At 34.4% G+C, this 20,681-nt stretch overlaps 1 protein-coding gene across 10 annotated transcripts; it reads left to right on the top strand.

Annotated features, from left to right (window-relative positions):
- The first annotated feature begins 9 nt into the window (after positions 1-9).
- On the top strand, positions 10-20,567 carry Dab (DAB adaptor protein). 10 transcript variants are annotated; one of them, XM_085197530.1, is made up of 19 exons: positions 10-266; positions 2,626-2,744; positions 4,700-4,914; positions 6,880-7,023; positions 8,252-8,401; positions 9,452-9,637; positions 11,152-11,310; positions 11,988-12,533; positions 12,777-12,974; positions 13,435-13,592; positions 13,896-13,989; positions 14,242-15,166; positions 15,406-15,528; positions 15,945-16,044; positions 16,544-16,885; positions 16,993-17,066; positions 17,264-17,345; positions 17,447-17,899; positions 18,034-20,567. In XM_085197530.1, the coding sequence occupies exons 2-19, from the start codon at positions 2,705-2,707 to the stop codon at positions 18,413-18,415; spliced, it is 4,371 nt and encodes a 1,456-aa protein (XP_085053656.1). In that variant the 5' UTR covers positions 10-266; positions 2,626-2,704; the 3' UTR covers positions 18,416-20,567. The 10 variants fall into 10 exon arrangements, with proteins under 10 accessions (XP_085053656.1, XP_085053655.1, XP_085053653.1 ...); XM_085197529.1 differs by having other exon boundaries at positions 4,679-4,914; XM_085197527.1 differs by lacking the exon at positions 2,626-2,744 and adding an exon at positions 2,268-2,369.
- Positions 20,568-20,681: the final 114 nt, after the last annotated feature.

The raw sequence follows: 20,681 nt of genomic DNA, 5'->3' as shown, positions 1-20,681 counted from the left end.
ACATCTCCTCATGTCAAAGGAGAAGGACAAATTGAGAGGTTGTTGATCGGTCTTCGTTTATAATAAAGTCTCGTTTCTGGCGTATATATTAAAGGATTCATACTTTTATGTGCAAAAATATCTTGTGACAGGACAAAAGACGCTCTCATTTGTAGTAGTCAGCTCGTGTTTAATTCAAAGTGAAAAAAAAAATCTTGAATGATTTAAATATTTTTGTCGAAGTCATACAAGATTTGTTATATCAATTAGTATGGCTGTTAACATATGTAAGTATTATATATAGTTAGATTTTATTGATAAATAATGTCTTATATTCAAGCTAAAAATATGTTGACTTATTTTTAAAATAAACAATGATCAGTGTCATACTGTGAAATCCTCTTTAAGTTAAAAAACTTAATTCTAATATTGATTTGTTTTTGTATTATACTTCAAGTTGTTGTAATCGTTAAATATTAAAATATCAAGGTCTTATATTTTGTTCTTTGTTTGATAAAATCAAGGTGAAAATGTAAAATTGAAATGAACTCACTGAAGCTAAAAGAGCATGTACAGTCAAATTGTATATAATTTCTAACAATATATAAATAGTGTATAGGCTGTATGGTGCAACTGGTGGTCTGACTGTAAATGTGTGGGTTGTGGGTTGTATTGGAAAATTGGTCAGATAGTGATTTAACTATGACTTCACACTAGAGTGAGTCTCTGAGTCTGTAGATTTCACCTAGTATTAGTGGGAAAGTATGCTATATGTGGGATATAGTGTAAAGCTAAATAAAAGCCGAAAATAATAAGTAATCTAGTTAATACTCAATTGTGTTATTCCCCTAATATTTATTCTATCTCAATTTGTAATGGTTATGAAGCCTAATAGCTTTATGGTGTGGGATGATTAACTATTAAGTTGTCATGTGTATACTGCATGTTAAATAATTACACTTATGCAATGCCTTTTTATAACATTAAAATGCTCCTGTATGTTATAAATAAGAAATTAATGAAGTTGCAAAATTTGTTTTTAATTTTATTTTTATACTTTCATGATTTTTTTATTAAATTTGGATTCAATTTAAAGTAAACAAGTATTTCGACCTTATCAATAAATTGATCAGGAATTAATTAATTTATATGCAGTAGAAATAGGCACTAAAAGATCTCAACCTCTCTAGAATTATCATTAATTCTAGAGTTGTAAAGTATGCTTTAGTAGAATCTTTTCAAATGTAGTGTCGGTAGAAATATGAGCTCAGATAATGGAGATAAGTGTTAATGCTGTACTTAGGTTGCAAGTAAAAGGCACTGTTCCAAACTCAACTTCCTGCATTTCATGTGGTAGTTTTTAATTATTTGTTGTGATCATGTTACTTATATAAGTTATAAGTAAAAAGTTCATATCTTAATTATAATAGCAATTTGTAAGTATGGTCTAAAGAGAATTTTTTTTTATCAATTTTTTTTTAAAGTTTTATAATATTTTCAGTCATAGTACAATTATATAAAATTGATTAATTCAAATTCATTCTGCATTGGAATTAGTTTTATAGCTGCAAGAATTTTTATTTCTTCCAAAACTAAAAAACAAAAATGATAAAATTTAATAAAATATATATATATATCCATGATAAAATTTAATAAAAGAAGTAGTTTTATATTGATTTACTTATTTACCATGAAAAATATTTATTAATTAATAACAATTTTGGAATGTGGATAATTTATTTAAAATCCTTCTTATAGAAATATACATTCATAATAGAAAGTGTAATAGATAAAACAGTACAATTTTTATATTTTCAAAAACCAGTGCGTGCAAATCAATTTGTATTACGTAAAACAGAATGTAGGCTGGGTAATTTTCATTGACGGGATCACGAAAGTTGTATAAAGCGGCGATCGGGGGCGAATATTGATCAAGGGTTGCAGTGCGCGTGTGTGCGCACCCCTCGCCGCGCCGAGGGCGGTCCATGTGCCAGCGAGCACGAGCCGCGCCGCCGGGACCCGCACCGTTACAAACACTAATGCCCCATTTGCCTCTGCTAAACGGCGTTATCTCGTTATATCGTTACCTGTGCGTTAAACGAGACTCTAGCGACATGTGAAGCACTCCGCCGCGGCGACACTCGCGGGCGGCCGCGATGGCACCGTGAAAATCGATATATCTCCCAGTGGCACTCTCGTGTTGTAATTCACTGGAAAACTCTGTGTTTCTGAAAAAGTGTGTCAAATGAATACATCGCCAGTGTACGCGAAGTGTATTTGCTTTACAGTGCGGCCGAAAGGTCGGTGAGGCGGGTTCCCGATGTTCAATCACAAGTTACCCACTGACTTTCCGATGCAAACCCTCCGTAAGAAAACCAGCCCTTGCAAATGTGAGTTCTGACTGTGCGTGACTCGAAAGGCTTCAACACGATTTTTTTTTTCTAATTTCAATATATTGCGGTGTTTATAGCTTAGCGCTAAATTAAGGGAACACGTTAGGGCATCCACGCTTCGTGCTGTATTATTTGCGTTTGTTTTCCGTTAACATTGCATGGTCCAGCCATGATGATCACCTATTAACTGTTCCACCCAGCTATCAGCCAGCTATAGCTCATATCATAATTAGTGAACCCTGGTTTTGAACAGAGGGTGTGTTGTGGGCCCAGGCGGTGGAGCGGTGGTGCTGCGGGGGAACTAACTAACTTTTGTCCGTATATTCGGAATAATGCAGGTGTGTCATTTCCAGCACCTCTTGCGGCAGTTCGGTGAGTACTGCGTTCATATTGCATTTCACGCTTCACACTAGTTAGATAGATTAGCCACGAATGACTGGTCCCCTTATATCCCGTTATATCCTTTATAGTGTCTCATCATGACCTTATTTTATTTTTTAATTAATGCAACACTTTTTAATTATTATTTTTTATACTATATTTATAGATAGTAAACAAATTGTATTATATACACTAATACAATAACAGTGTATTGTGTTTGTTTGTGTAAATAATTACTTTAAAATAAATAAAGAATTTATAATATGAATATAATTTTTACTAACTACTTTTGCTAATTTTACCACAAAAAAGTTGAATTCAAACTAATGTTTACTTTAACAACAGTATCTCGCTGTATATTTTCGCTATCGCTGTATATATCCTATCTTTTATATGTTGTGAGAGAACTAATATGTACATTTTATGTTTATTGTATGTATCTAAAAATAAATTAGTACAATGACAGCGATAGCGTTGTGCTCTTATCATTTTTTATCTTATCATTAAAGATTCGAGGGCAAGGACTTAGCAAAAGTCAGTGAAAAATCTGTGAATGTCAGAAATTGAAATGTAAAAGTTTCAAGTCAACGTACGATTAGGTATAACGTTTGAAAATTAAAATTATGGCGATTTGTACTAAATTGTTAAATGGTAATAAATAAAAAAGAACTATTTTTCAACTATAATAAATGTTTAACTAAAGTATACTACTACCTTGTTATTTAAAATGTAAAACTAATTCAATCCAAGTGTATAATTTAATAATGAATGTTAAACGATACTGTTTAAGAAACCCCATAAACACTGCCAACTGCTATGGTATTAGCGAGCTAAATCAATAAACATAATATGATACTTAGCAAAAGTAATTTAACCCTTCAACGAAATTTTCAATTTAATGGAACCTTGTATCGGCTATTAACAATTAAGATGCAATTTTATATTATAATATACTATGTACCTATTATATGTATAGTATATAGTAAATATAAATGATATTTTACAATTACTTTTATAATGCATGCAATTAAGACGGTAGTAGTGGATTTGAACCCACTCGGAAAATTAGGCAGCGTGCAGCTATAAGTTTAGCTCCAATTCTCAATGACTTTAACAAAGCAGCAAGTAGGTACTTCTTCTTTGTGTTCATCACGAAATGAAAAAATACAGTTTAAATACAACTATTTCCACATTGTTAGAACCATACGTTTGTGGGAGTACCGGCATCAGGATCTGAGAGCTCAGACCCCGCCGGTACCGTCTAAATTTAAAAGCAGGAAATTCAATTACATACCTAGTCCGTGGTGTACCATCAACAGGGACCGAAATAGGACGGACAGACAGCCCACTTTTATTTTGTGCTCGACCTTTCATCTTCACGCTGCTTAACAATAACGATAAAAAAACTCACTCCACTTTCTTTTCTGACGTCACTTCTGTTTTGAATATTTATAATCGCTTATATCCGTTTTCTTTTGAATGTGAATCTAAGAAAATTTGTATTGGGTTATTAAAAATATTTTTGTTAAAATTATTATGATTATTTTTAGCCAAATCGCTCTCAAATACGAACTAAGACGATATAACAATGTCCTTTATAAAAAAAAAATACAATAAAATATTACATAATTATATTGAATTCAAAGCAAGTCTTAAAACAATTCTTTAAATACAATGAATTCTCCTATTATACCACTAAGTATTATATAAAAAAAAATATTGTAAGAACGTACATTTATTATACTCCAAACATGCCATTGAAATATTTATTTAATTATTTTCCTTTCTATTAATAATTAGCGTGACTTTCTGCATAGTTGGTTAAGTATATTTATTATATATATTATATATAATAATATATAATTATTATTACTAATACCGCCAACCATTTAGCCTGAGGACATGCTAACCTTGTTATTCTATAGTCATTTACGAACCTCTCGCAGACAAGAACGAGCCGGGTCGCTTTCTCGGCGAGGGTGTTTCGTTCAGAGCGAAACTGATCGGCGTCCTCGAGGTACCGGAAGCTCGTGGGGACAGGATGTGTCAAGAGGCTCTGGCTGATCTGAAGATGGCGATCAGAGCCGCGGGGGAGCACAAGCAGAGGATCCAAGTTCATGTGGCCATCGATGGGCTTAGATTACGAGATGATAAAACTGGTGTAAGTTGTTTGTTTGATTTTTAGATTAGATATATAGTTATATTGATATTGTATCTGTTGTTAGTACCTAATGTATTTTTTTCTAAATAATTAGGTATGCTGATGTGTGACTTTACCAAACTAACTACAAGTATAACCGAGTTATCGTACTTAATATATCTGCTAGTATTCTTTTGACCAGGTATTAGTTGAGTACTTATACCATGACTTGTTGACTCTCAATTTTTTTTTTTTTTTTACAAGTCATATATAAACTGACCTTGATTATTCCAAAATGGCAACTATATTTACTTACAACAATGTATTAGTAACCACAACGTGCCGTATTCAATGATACGCGGTTCATATCAACTCGGTAATTATAATTTCGTTAAAGCGAAAATGAACTTGTGTCATGCATTTATAAATATTTTAAATGTAGCGATAGGTACATGTTTAATATGTATTGATATGTTAGAATGGAACAATGTGTTATTAGGGTTCTGTATCTCAAAGGGAAAAACGGAACCCTCATTTTGTTGTCCGTCTGTCACGCATCATGCTGGAGTTATACCAAATATTCTATTGCCCTTTGGAACACAGAGTAAAAAAGCTACTAAGTCAACGCAATTAAAAGACTCATTTTGCAAACTTAAGTTTCTCCAATATTATAAATTGAACTTTCCGTTGACTTCTACTTTCTGACTCTGAAATCCTGAAAATTGTACGGAACGCTTGGTACGCGAGATGGACTCGCATTTGATCAGTTTTATTATAATTCTACTACTCAGTGGAAAATTTATACTAATTACCTACATTCATATAGTCTTACAAGCTGCAGCACACATGTTCTGGAAAATAGAGATAGCACTGACTGATGAAATGGATAAGCTGATCATTTGAAAGCTAAACAGTATGAGTGCCAGATCCATTACATATCAAGGAAAGAAACATCGAGCAGACTGGGATTTGCGACCCATTTAGGCTTAATTAGCTTGTCTCTACCAAACCAAGTACCACATCAACAGAAGACCAACTTTTCAAAAACATCTGATATTTTAGATAGGCTTTAAACCCTTATATGAGTATAGGTTTTTTTTTCAGCTTCAAGCTGTAGGATTCCCCTACATAACGGGGAGACAGAGGGGTTACCAAAGCGAAGTAATAAAAATATTAAGAAATAATAATTACTTTCAATGTAAAATTTTAGATTAACTCTCTTTTTTACTTTAATTTCTTGCTCTTATTTATCTTACACTTATCATAGAACGCTAGAAACACGTGATTATGCTATTGAAAAAAACAACTTTAATTAATTAATGGCCGTTTTAAATTAAAGCAACACAGACGACCACATATTAATGATTCTATGAAAGTGTATCGAAAATCCAATTAAGTGCGAAAACGTTGATTTATACTTAACAACGTTAATAAACAGTGTGGGCTATAAACTGGGGCGTAGTGTCCTTTGTTGATTAAAATTGGGCCCTTTTAAGATATGGGCGCGGCGTTTAAACACTATCAACATCTTATATAGCTATCCGAAAGATGGGGGAGGGGGCGGTATTAGTTCTTATGTTTTTTTTTGTGGCTTTGTGCTATAACCCTCAAAGGAGACATGGAACCTCACTTTCTGTCGAATTCTGAATTGCTTATTGACTGACTGAACTCTTATTTCATTTCCTCGAGAGGGAATCAAAAGCGTAACCAGTTGAATTTACAATCTCGCGACTGGCCTCAATAATTATTAAGAAGAATTATGTCTACTGCTATTGCTGGAAGAAATATGGTCCCCCACTCGGTTAGTTCGTTTAGTTTTGTGAGTTGATGGAGTTTTTTTTGTCACGAGATATCCCGTAAATAGCAAGATCGCTATTTGCAGAATAATATGCTAAGCAGAATTCAACATTGTCTCAAATATCAGTTTTCAAAAAAAAATCTCCAAATTACATAAAAAGATATTTTCGTAATTATATTTACTTCCAGGACTCTCTATATCATCATCCAGTTCACAAGATATCGTTCATCGCGCAAGACATGACCGACTCGCGCGCTTTTGGCTACATATTCGGCTCCCCCGACACTGGCCACCGCTTCTTTGGCATCAAGACTGATAAAGCTGCTAGTCAAGTGAGTATTATAGAATAATTATTGTTTTACATTTGTTTGTTCATTGTTTTTATTGGCAATGGAAGTACAGAGTGGTTGGTGTACCTACTCTCTTCCTTTCCAATTTCCTTCAATGAGAGGAAGGAAATTTGTGCTATATAATTTTTATTACAAAATTTTATACACTGTAATGTTTAAACTATTTGTTATTAATCCAATTACCACGATATGAATTGAGATAACTATCTTAAGAATTATTTTACCTATTTCCCTAACAATCGAAAAACCTCTAACTAAAATCAAAAGATTCAATCGATATATTGAAAATTGTATTGAATTCAACTGATATTCGATACAGTTAATCAAATTAAACGATTTAATGCATACGTCCGTATTGTTTGTAGACGTTTTTAATCCACCGGTACATGTTCAAGTATATGAGTGTACCGGGGTGAATGTCCCTCTAACTGCTTAGTCTGCCAAGTCACTGCAATAAGCTGACAGAATTATATCATTATCGCATCCACGATCCAAGAACAATGCAGGCAAAAATGCTGTATGTGCCAATTGTGTTAATAAATCTGAAAAGTTTTGTTAGGTTCACCGCCCTGATCTCAGGAACTGATAGTGTTAATGTTTGCATATTGTGTTTATGTTAATATAATTACTCTGCTTAAGTTTATTTTGATTTAACAGTTAAATATAAATAAAGTCTGGTATTAAATATGCTTTTAATAATTTAATAACAAAATAAAGGAAAAGTGGCCTCCTATATATGGCTTTTGTTTATTCTAGATACTAACATATTATTAAATGATAATTAAAATATTGTAATTAAACGTTTTAATATTACAAAGTCAATTACGTAATTCAAGGCCAATGTAGCGCTAACCTTTATGGATGTGATTCCTACTCGCTGGAATGAAAAATTTAATATTTTAATTTCCTCGCTGGTAACGAAACTAGGGAACCTAAGTGCCTTAATAGAAATAGAATGTCTTAACACTAGATTCCCAGATTTCCTCCGCCCAACTTGCTATGTGCAGGAACTACATATAGCCCAGATCTACTCTAGTTCCAAAGAATGCTTGTAAATTGATAATCAGAACGTTCCATGAAAAACCAACAAATGTATTAATCGATATCGAACAAATGAGGACCATTAAAAATAATTTAACCTAAGAAATATTTTGTTTTTATCTTTAGTAGTTGTTCAAGATATATAAGTTCTATACTTTTCACTTTACAGGTAGTTATAGCAATGAGAGACTTATTCCAAGTAGTATTCGAATTGAAGAAGAAAGAAGTTGAAATGGCTAAACAGCAACTGGAACGTAAAACTGACATCAGTATCCTTGTGAAACATACAACGAGTGCAACAACAGATACTAAATCTAAGGTAGGACTAAATTATTTTTTGTATAATCACAAGTCGAACTTTCGTCACACAGAATGATAAATAGATAACAAAAGAAAAATGTCGGTATAGTTGTGAAATATTCTAGGGCGACTTAAACCCGTACACATCTATTTTGCTATATATCGTGACGACTTTTGGATCATGTTAAAATTAGTCATTCCATTTTTCACTTATGTTAAAGGCATTTCGTAATGGATGGCAGAAGCTAACCAACGGAAATCCATTCTTTATCTTACCAAACCGCCGAGAGGAAGTTTTTTGTATTATAATCGTAGTCTCATACATAAGTGAGAAAGGAAGCGTGTACAATCATATACTTTCAAGTTAATCAAGATGACGCCATTTCTATTCTATTAGTAAAATATAATATTTCTTAGAATTCCCCGAGATGTCATATATATAATATTGTTCAAATATATGCCATGTTGAAGTTAACGGAGAGGAATGTTGGTCATACGATAAACAGATTTTTTTCGTAAAATTCTCTTTCTCTTAAGTAAAGGAAGTTTTTGTTTGACAAAGTAAAGTAAATATGTAAACATGGTCTCGGACATTCCGGCCATAATTGGATAAGTATCGAACAGCTGCTATTATCTCCATAAGTGCATTGTTCTACGGATATTTAACTGTTCTTAGGACAATACGTCAGATATAAATTGAACCGCTAAATATGATAAAAATAAGTGACATCAATAATACGTATAATCTTGTATTATAAAGGCGTGGATTGGTTTAATGTTTTGATTTACTTTTGTATGGAGTTGTGGCTGATTTAACGAAAATTTTATTCCTGAGGACATATGTATATTACATTTATAAATATAAAGTAAAATTATTAAATTAAAATCAATCAGAAGGTTGATTACAGGACAATAGAAAAATAAAACCAAATTTATAACTTAAAATATGCAAATACAGCTTTTACGTAACGTTAGTTGCCTTACTAAAATAAACAAAAATAATTTTGGTCTCCTTTATTTGTTATAATTGCAAAACAATAATTTGCTCATCCTTTTCCATTTTATTCAGATATTACCAACAACAGGTGAGTCTAGCACGTCGGTATCAAAGCCAGAGAACAACGCTGAAGGTGGAGTTGCAGAACTAGTGGACTTAGAGCAGGAACTATGTTCTTTAAGAAGAGGACTTACCCAAGTTGAAGGATTAACACCGTCGACGGATCCGTTTGGGGATTCTTTTATCGTTCCTGCTCAGGTACCATGATAAAAAAATATTTTACTGTATCGTTTATTAAAATTATTTTCTAATTAGTTCTTATTTCAAAATACTGTAGTCAACATCATTTGAATGGACTTTAAGACGTAAAATGGAAAATCCCTAGAACTTTTATTCCTAGATTTTTTGAAACGAAAGATCGTTTCAAAAAATCCTCTTTTAGTTCGCCCTACACACTAACCTACATTTTATTATCTTTGCAAAGAGACATCTTTTTAAAGATTGTGGGCTTACCCACCATTTATATTATAATGATTGTGGGCTTAACCCGTAATGTTTATAATATAACACATTTTTGAGTTCAATTCCCGTCATTTCCTAGTTATTTCCGTTTCGTCGTTTCATAGTTTTCCTGGTAACAATGAGAAGCGCGGCTTTAATTTCCACCAGTCAATATACAATCTCGAAAATTGGGCGGAAAGTGGGAATCGGTGTTTAATTTTAATAAAACTCCAGTGGAACGCTCATCTGGAAGCACTTGCAGATAAACTCAGAACTGCCGCGTTCGCAATTAAGAAAGTAAGACAAATGACGGACGTTGAAACTGCCCGACTAGTCTACTTTAGCTACTTTTATAGTATTTTATCTTATGGAATGCTGCTATGGGGCAGTGCTTCAGATATCAATTCAATATTTATTCTCCAAAAAAGAGCCGTGAGATATATTTATAATCTAAGAGCTCGAGATTCTCTGTGAGATGTTTTCAAAGATGCAGGAATTATTACAGTTGCTTCCCAATTTATATACTATAATATTCTTTTTGTCCGACAAAATATACATTGTCATAGAAAAAATAGCGACAGTCATAAGATAGGAACGAGAAATAAAGATAAGATTGTTACTCCAAGTTTTCGCCTCCAAAAAGTTAATAAATCTTTTATGGGGCTGAGTGTACGTGTATATAATAAAATTCCGCAGTGTATTCTTAGTTTGCCACTACCAAAATTTAAAATATCTGTAAAAAAAATTCTTGCTTGCTTATTACACTGTTCAAGAATATTTAGAGGATAAACATGTATGGAATTAATGTCTATTGAATGTCAGGCAGGATAGCTGCCAGCTAATGTAATAGTAAAATATACCATTGACTTTGAAAAGAGCAACTGTTGAGTTTCTTGCCGGCTCTTCTCAGCAGAACTGCCTTCCAAACCGGTGGTAGGTTTTTGTTGACATGTACATTCGACGATTCAAAAGTGCTTTTATAGTTTATTTGAATAAAGAATATTTTGAATTTGAATTTGAATAGTATGCTCTCTGCCTACTCTGCTATATACTGGATACAGCTTGAAACTTTAACTTTGAAAAAAAAACACGGCTATTTAAAAGAATTTTCTTCATCACGTACGTCCTGCTGCTTGAGGCTAGACCCTTTGTCCTTTCCCTCAGTCCGATCGAACTCACATTACGTTTCTCGTTAAAGAATTTCGTGAAACTTATCACTCTAGTAAGATAAAACAAATTTTATATTTCTACTCCCATATGGATTGTTCTAGAAGGGTCTACTACCACCACCACCAACTGGTGCTCGAGGCAGGACACCTGCGCGTTCCTTCAGTCCAAACAAACCAGCACTATCTTTCGACTTATCAGCTGTAACTGGTGATTTTGAACCGAAACCAGCGACTTTGGTCGACGATCTGCCTGATCCTCCTGTGAGTAAAGAAATTTATGATTTCTGTACAAATTGTTTTATTGTTATTGTTTTTGTAATAAGTTTGTTGCTGTGTTTTAAGTTTTAAATAAAAGAAATATCTTCAAAGTAATATAGATAACGTTTGGAAATTGTCCAAGTGTGGATCATAGTTGTGTAACATCTTAACAGGCTTACTATTTATCTATTTTGAACTCCTTAACATAGGGATTTCGATTTATATATTTATTTTAGTACAGATATTATGTCAACTGAGTTATTCTGAGGTAATTTTGAATTTACAACTCACGTCATTTTCATTTATTGCTAATTTTTCATCACTAACACTCATATCATGTACAGAGCAGATTTTTATTTAATACACGTATAAGTCAAGTTACAGGTGTGAGAGCTAATATTTAAAAATTAACCTTTGTTATAGCTATAGTTTCATTTAATTAAAATACTACGCAAAACAGTAGTCATTAACCATTATAGATTAAAGCTTTATAATTCATTTTCATGTTGGCATGGTGGCACATCTTACTTAGTTATTTATATTGCCTTTTTTAGTGTCATAAACAAAGATTTTTTTTTATTTGTTACAAAATAAACAACGGATAAGCCATCATGTCAAACTAGTTTCATATTCACAGCATCGGCGTTTCCATACAAGGGGTTTAATGGTGGCTGTTTCAGATACAAACGCAGGCGCCGGCGTACGACGTGTTCACGGAACTCGACCCGCTCGGCACCGGCCGCAGTAGACCTTACGTTGACAAAAAACTCTTCTTTCAGGAGCTCAAAAATCCACCAAAGAAAGTGCTCAAAGACCTCGTCCAACACAGCCTTATCTCCGATATAGGGGTCGAGGAGGCCTACGGCCCTCCCACTACTATGACCTCCCTATCGAGGCATTCGGGGGGCTCCGTAGCAATAGCGAAGCCCCAAACGAATTTCTCACCCGATTTTTTCACGTCCGACCCCTTCGCCGAAACCGATCCCTTCGACAATAGTGACCCCTTCTCCGATACCTTCAAAGATGATCCCTTTACAAGTATGCAAGATTTCCCCAAGCTAAGCTCTTTGCGGACTGAGGATTTGAAGAGTAAACTAAGTAAAGAAATCGTTCAGGATAAGTCGGAGAGCGTCGCTAGTTTCGAAGCGAAGAATGTTTTTAACGGTCCATTGCAAGTAACTCTACCGCCGGAACCCGCTCCCAAGTCACCGAGGCTTCCTCGACAGGTATGAGTTTGTAAATTTAGTGCGTTTGATTTCTATTTAAATTGCAAGGAATTAGAATATCCAAATTATTTGGTATTATTTTTCGTTCGTTCATATTCAAAACAATTTGTCCTATGTCTGGATATATATCCGCAAAAAATTACGAACCCACATATAACTCCTATACAAATTACACTAAAATATCTTATACATGTACCTTTCTCCTCTTTCAACAAGTAATCAAATATTTCCAACACATTCTAGACAACAGACACAAGCACAATAAGACAGCGTCCCCAACCAAGTTCCAAGCTGAACTCGGAAAGTGCATCACCTCCTCCCCCCTTGCCCCCCAAGAAAGTAGCAGAACTGAGTCTGGTGCCGCCGCCGCGACCGCCGCACGACCACGACGATGATGATACACCGCCGCTGCCTAAACCTGCTAGGAAGAAGGAACCAATGGTAAGATATATTTAATTTTAACCTAATATTCTGGTTGCGTCTTCGCCTACGTGACCTACACGGTATATACGTGAAAAGTGGCCGTCAAAAAGCAATATAATCTTTTTTTAGCTTCGCGGTGTATCCCACACGTCAGCAGAAGGTACCTGGGAACCTAATGCTTAATCATTTTGTTCCTATTAAGCACTTCCATTCTCCACTTTACGCCGAGTTCTTGAAATGAATTGTCTACCGAGAATAAATATTTCATTCCCCAGTAAGAATCGAACCCACAACCATCGCGTTTACAGTTATACGCTTGTACCCTACACCACAACGGCTTCATATCCTACTAATATTATTTTACAACGGTGGACGGTGGACGATTTCAAAGAACAAAACAACAGAATAGAACGAACAAATTGTTGGTTCTGTTTTTGTTCTTGTTCTGATCTAAATATAAAATATGTTCTTCTTCCAGGCGGACCGTACAACTAAACCTCGCCAGTCCTCCCTCGCGACCAACAGCAGCGAGGACGAGTACCTGACGCCGGCGCCGCCGCCGCTGCCCGCCGCCAAGCGCTTCGACATCACGCTTAGCCAGCTACTAACACTCACTATGGATGAGCTGTCGGCGAGGTTAGTGGTTTTAGTGACCTACCCTCCAGGCAGAAAAAAATATATATGTACTTTTGTTCCGCTTTCCTACGTGTATTCCACTTTAAAAATTAGATCTTCTCTTTATTCTAATATAAAATGTATATAACATGCATATAAAATTAAACGAATCACTCTATTTACTAGTGCAAACCGCATTTGTAGGATATGTGTTATTGTCCGGCCTAATACTTAAAATGGTTCAATATAACTCTTTAAAAAATGTTAAAGTAAAATGTTTTATTAATCTACTGCCTACCTTCAATATTTACAATTTTTTTCTAGGCTTCGCGTTCCGACCGCTACATTGTCGTCCATGACGCTGCCTCAACTCACCGACTACTTGCGGTCGTATGTTGCATCTGAAAATGAAAAATCTGTAAGTAATTGAAAATAAAATTATAACAGTACGTGTATCTTATTTTTATTATTGTATATTATGTATATTCGTATTTTATTGTAGCTTCTCCCTGCATCGTGCATGTAGTGTAAACGTAGTGATAAAACACTTTGTTTCTTACGCACGACCCGACTTTCGAGATATTACGTTTTCCGTGACGAAACTATAAAATAAATATATTTTTTTATTTAAATGTAAATCTTATTATGATTTTATATTTTTTTATTTTAGCATATACACATCGATCCATCTGTCAAAGAAAAGGAAAGAGTGACACCCATTATACCTGTTATACCTACGACCACGTTACCTGAAAAGCCGCTTACTTTAGCACCCGCTAGTGAATTTAAACCACAATTCGAAGATAATTTCGCGCCGACAGATTCAATGGACACGTTTGTAGCAAACTTCGATGATTTTGACAAAAAAGCGAACCCAACTTACGATAAATACGCGGCTTTCCGGGAAATACAAGAACAAGAACTAAAAGCTAAATCAATACTAGATCCCATAGACATAGAAATAAAACAAGAAGACGACACAGAATTGGCCACCATTGAGAATTTAATTAAAACCGAGGAAAAGAAAATTGAAGAGCGAAAAGAGTTAGATAAAAGTCCTTTAAAGAGTTTAGACGAATTGACAATAGATTCCTTTAATATGTTTCGTAATTCAGTGAGTCCGAAACCGATAGACGCTAAAATAGAAGATATTAAGAGTGTCATGAAGAATTTACAAATAGAAAGGGCGAGGCGTAGTGTCTCTCCTCGAGATGATACAGCTGAACCTAAACAAGAAGACACTAACGATAGATACGCAGCTCTGAGAGAAATCACTATAACAGAACCACCTCAAGATGAATTCGAATCCATACCCCCCGAAGCTCCAAAAGAGAGGAAGAAATCTGATGAAAAATCCGATGGTTTTGACAATTCAGATTTTTTCGACTGTATCGATAATAGTTCTTTATCGTTTAACGTAGAGGACGCGTTTCGAAAAAGTCCAGGTATGAAGGAGAAAGAAGAGGAGAAGAAAGTAGAGGAAAAGAAAGAGACAACAGTAGAAATTCTGCCTATTAGAGACTTGCAACCACCTACGAGGCTGTCGGCGGGGTCTATAAGTGATGTGGCGAGTGGTTCATCTCCAGATACCAAAGGTATGTTCGAGGTATTATTTATATGGTAATATAATATTTTTATTTCTATTTAATTTCACGATGCCACTGTCGTCTCGTCCACTAACATTACCACTATCACTGAAATCACCTCTTCGTGCATCTTGTCCAAAGGTTCTCATACTTTTTCACAATGATCTGTCAGTATATACATTTTTAATGATTATAACATAAATAAAATTGCATATTTCCCTTACAATTATATTTAATCAAACCCACAGACCGCATGGCACCAGTGATCGGCGGTCTAACGAGGCTCGGTTGGACGGAGGGTTGGTCCTCCGATTCGAGGGACTCGGAACCGCGGCAACGGCGACGACGACCGCATAACAGGGGACCTTCTGGTTAGTATTATTTTTGTTTATAAGTATAAGGTAGCTGTCAAGCTCTTTATTTTTGTGAATAATGTCAAGGTGAATATATATCATAAAAACTCTTATTCTTAGCTTCACAATGCATCCCGCATATAGGCTGCGAGGCTGAGAGAACCTATATGTTATCTTAGTGCTAAGACATTCGGTTCCCCACTCTCCGCAAAATTTTCGAGGCATTGCGTATTGAGCGGATCTCAATAGTGTGCTTTGCCTTATAAACACAGCGAAGAAATGAAAATATGAATAAATAATATTTTCATTTCTTCGTTCTGTTAACAACTATCATGTGAGTGGAAATCGAACCCACAACCGTCGTTAACAGTCCCACGCTAGTACCATTGCGCAAAAATGGGCGATGCAAATAAAGTAATAAATATTGGTTCCAGTTCAAACATCATCGTCATCCCGTGACGTTTCGCCATGGGACGAAGAACCACCGATAACGCGACTTCCACGTCCGCCCTCACATAGAGATAGAGAATCACGGTAGATTATTATATATTTTATTATATTTAGGTTAAAAATTGTATAACATATAAATTATTTGATATAATTATATCTTTAACTGGTATTTGTAAAGTTTTAATGCGGAATTTGAATAAGCGCCCACTTGCAAATAAGAATTTTTAAAGATTTTCTACACAGCTTAAAAGCCTCGCTTTTTTCGCATACGAAGGTAGACAGAGGGAAGCTTAAACCTAGCTTTAAGACAAAAAATGTAAAATTTTCGAGATTTTGTGTATTGAGTGGCAACACTCGACGCGGCACTTATTCTACCAGAGCGTGAAAACGAAAATAAAAATTAAATAAATATATATAGCCATTTAGGTTTCGAATTCACAACTAACTGAACTGGCCCTCTCCCATTGCGTCATGATGGCCTCGTTATCTTACTTAATATACTGAATATATTCTTATTTAAAATAACGAGGCTGCTTCGTAGAATACATACAAAATGCTAACAAATTAATGGATTCCCAAACAGACACAATTCATCCGGTTCCCGTGAATGCCTGGACTCAGGCAGTGGCAGAGAGAAAGAGAAAATAAGAGACAAACGAGGCAGTCGAGATAGAGATCTAAACAGAGATGGTAGAGATTCAGCAAGAGACCGTCGAGACTCTGGCAGCGGCAGAGACAGGCGTGACGTCAGCAAAGACCGAGAACATAGAAGAGATAGACGAAGTAGAGAAAGGGAGGAGACGTGGAGAGACAGGAATTACAGTAGAGACAGAGATTACAGAGACTCGCGGAGTAGGGAGCGCAGTAAGGATTATAGAGATATAGATCGACACAGAAAACCGAGACATTCTTACGATGAAGAGGAGTGAGTAATTATTTTATTGAGATATTTCTTTTATTACAGGTATAACAAGTTCAATATACGGGCTCACGTTTGTTAATGTTATTTATATAATAATTTGTATATTTCAGTTATAGTGATGGCTGTGGTTCCGGCCGGTCGTCTCCACGAGAAAGGTGGACGGACCAACGGTGGCGGAGAGACGGTATTGTTTTAGGTTTAGTTTTGTATACATATTTTGATAATAACAGTCTAATGATAATTTCGTAAAGTGTATTATGAAAGTAAAATATATCTGAGATAAAAAAATTGCTTAAGTAAATACAATGTATCAATCATAAGGATAAATCTGCAAGACATATGGTAGCTAAAAATTTATATTGGGTAAATTTTATTTTCCAGAACGAAATTATGGCTCATTAGGATGGCGCGAAGCCAGACGTAGGACCGAAATGAGGCAAAGCGAAGATCCAAATGAACGGAGGTAATTGGTATACAATTTTTCAGTTTAGTTCTATTTGTCATTTATAATATATTTCACATTTTTGAAACACAAAGTACTAAACTAAAATATTTTTCTCTTAGATATGGATCAACACTAGGTTGGCCGGGGAGGCGTTCAGCAACAACCACATCGCGACGAGAAGCCGAACGCGACATCCGCGAATCTCGGGACTCAGGACGGGATTCCCGAGATGCTCGTGATTCCGGCCGAGACTCCGGCAGGGATTCCCGGGACCCGCGGGACTCGGGCCGGGACTCCCGGGACACGAGGGATTCAGGACGCGAGTCAGGGAGGGATTCTCGTGATCCTCGCGACTCGGGCAGAGAATCCGGTCGGGATTCGACCCGTGACTCCCGAGATCCGAGACGACGACGGCGCGAAGATCCACGAGTAAGGCCGAGGGATTATCGTTTTTCAAATGATTTTTCTCCAAGAGAAAGAGAACATACGTCGCCCTTTGATAACGATTTTCAAGACACACCTGCGCAGAATGTAAAGAAACGCGCCCCGTACTCTTGCTTAGAGGGAACAAGGTAAATATAACAAATAATATTTAAATTTCATTTTTTGTGAATACGCCACATTTTACCAAATTGCACTGTTCCAGATTTATTTTACAAAATATGTTTGCCTAACACATAAAAACATAATGTATTTAAAACTTCAGATTCGCTTTCGAACCAGAAGAAACAACAGCATCGCCAGTATCGGGTAGCTCAGTCCGCGCCAGGGACGGCGATTCACCCGCAACTCGATTCCGATTTGATTCTGATTCGATTTCCCCGAGATCGATGTTCGAAGACGATTTTACTATATCCACCCCTAGAGGTCGCACCGCGTCTATAGCTGAGGAGGACGAAGGGGATTTACCACCACTTCGAGCTAAACCACAACAGCATCGAGATATCAAGAAATCGGATTCCGTTAATATTTTTACTCGTGAATCGGATCCTTTTGAAGGCGATGCTTTTTTTGCCTGTACGGGGTCAGATCGTGCAGCTCGGAGAGAGAACTGGCCCGGGGACTTCCAGGGGTTTGATAACGCGTGAAATTGTTATTTTGGATAAAGTATGTAGTTTTGTACACGCTATTTGTCAAATAATGACATTTTTCTCTTCGATCTGAACAGTTTTTAGTTTATTTATCAGTCAATTTATCTATGTTTAAAACTTTTAAATATATAGTTTTAATTGAATATTTTTTAAAATCGATTCCAGTTCGATGACGTTATAACGGAATTGAAGAAGAGAAAAGTGTTAGTATTGATGCCAGTTTCAGAACAACGGTTAAAATATTTTCGTTTCGGATAAAGTCAATTGAGGAAATCAAACCGTTCTGAAATAAATATTCGCTTAATGCTTGCCACGTAGTGCTATACAGTCGACGTTGACGATAAATTACTTAAAATATGAAAATGAATTTTTATAACCTTTCACACCATTCCGAACAGTAAAAATAATTAATAATATCTGTTATTATATTATTATAATAATATAGTGAGAAATATTTGAATTTTTGTAGTAAATCATCATGCCGTCTTATATAACGATTGCCATTAAACTAACCTATATTACTCTAGGATATGTTCTAAGGATCTCATATTTATTGTTTACCAGTAACGAGTAAGCCGTCATTAGTGTATGTATATTTGTTACATAATAAAATATACATATATATGAAAGAATATACTTGTAGTGTTATAAAAGGTATACATTTGGACCCCTCTCAAGTTTGTATATGCCTTTAGACCTGTGATATGTACAAGTGACGCCATCACGTTTGTCTGTCTTTAGTCTCATTCCTATGTCCTAACACCTCGATTCGATATTTTGTATAGGAAAACCATTAAAAATCATTATTAATATCGTCACACTGAATATTGTTGATGAATATATTTCTTATAGAAAATAAAATATCTTTTGTCATAACAACAATATCGTTTGTTACAAAAAATTGGTATGGTAACGGTATATAAGTTCTGTTATTACTAAAATAGCTATCCATTTCTAAGGTTAAAATATACCTACCTATTTGACATAATACAACATTTTCTGAAATGGTCTTCTTTAAATACTTAAATTTTAGATACGAACGTTTACATTTTAAGATGTTAGATCCGATACAACAAAAATCTTTCGTAAGCCTTAAAATTGAATATATTAAAAATCAAAATTAATTATTACAATGCGTAAAAAAATAATAATTTCTGAGTCATATTGTTGTAACAGAACTATACCTTATTACTAAAAAAAATATGATGAATTATTTTTTTTTTCAAAATACTTTCATTTGTATAGGAAAATTAATTTGAGCACGTTAATAATTTCGGCACAAAAATATTTGAAAATCATTGCTTATATTTGTATTGTAAATATTTTGCTATGAACAGATCATTTTGATATTGCTTTGTAAATAAATGTTTAAATTATTCATCTGTGGTACTGCGAATGTTTTGCATTTTTACTGTTTTATTTAAAACTGAAGAAATTCTTACCCAACCAGCAATAATTATTGTAAATGAGTTCGTGATACTCATTTTTAGCATTTTTTAGCATTAATTGTGTAATTATGATTAAAATCAATCTATTATTATTTTTAAGCATAATTTATATATTATTATTTATTAAGTAGTAATTGATTTCTTGCGATGCTGAAGACTAATTTCTCTCGTTTTTTAGATTTATATTGAAATACAAAGTTTGTATTAAAATATTTTTCAAGTATTATTTTATGTAGTATAAATTTCTTAATTTTTTTATTTTTACTGTGATATTTTTTGTGTTATTATTAATACTTGACAATGAAATTCAAAATGGCTTAATACATCTGTAACCTTTTATACATAATAAAGATTTTATATTACCTATTGACACACATTGGTTGGATATTCTATACTTTTTTACTTTAATTCCATTAATTATAGACTTAATTATATATATTATATAATTTATTATTTTTCATCGTGTTAATTTTACATGCATTTGAAACGATTTTCTATGTCAACTAGTCCATATGTTTTTATAGTATAATAGTTTATTAATTTATTAAAAACGGTGTTTTGTATTCACACATTTTTGTACATAAGTAGATTATAACAATGTTCAATTAACCACACATTTATAGCGCAGTACCAAAGGTATTTTATGTTCTATACCTAACTGTTGTGTAAAATACTTAAAAGTTAATAAAGTTGTAACAATATTAATATTATTTAATTATCCTTATTTTTCCAAGTCTTGTTAAAATAAATCAACTTAACGTTGTGTCCGGCACACAGTACGACAGGCAGAGGGGTACCTAGTGTTAAGACACTCC

Source organism: Heliconius melpomene, chromosome 14, assembly GCF_056956725.1.
Source record: "Heliconius melpomene rosina isolate 202511_hmr_F chromosome 14, ASM5695672v1, whole genome shotgun sequence".
Classification (NCBI taxonomy): Eukaryota; Metazoa; Arthropoda; class Insecta; order Lepidoptera; family Nymphalidae; genus Heliconius; species Heliconius melpomene.
The sequence above is the reverse complement of the archived record's forward strand: the minus strand, read 5'-3'. Positions and strand labels throughout refer to the sequence as shown.

What these genes read in the sequence shown, in the direction of transcription:
- Dab (XM_085197524.1), top strand. Translation starts at nt 2,300, where the DNA reads ATGTTCAATCACAAGTTACCCACTGACTTTCCGATGCAAACCCTCCGT. An exon ending in TACGAGATGATAAAACTGGT is followed by an intron (nt 4,915 to 6,879) that starts GTAAGTTGTTTG and finishes ATTTACTTCCAG; the next exon opens with GACTCTCTATATCATCATCC. An exon ending in CACCGAGGCTTCCTCGACAG is followed by an intron (nt 12,534 to 12,776) that starts GTATGAGTTTGT and finishes AACACATTCTAG; the next exon opens with ACAACAGACACAAGCACAAT.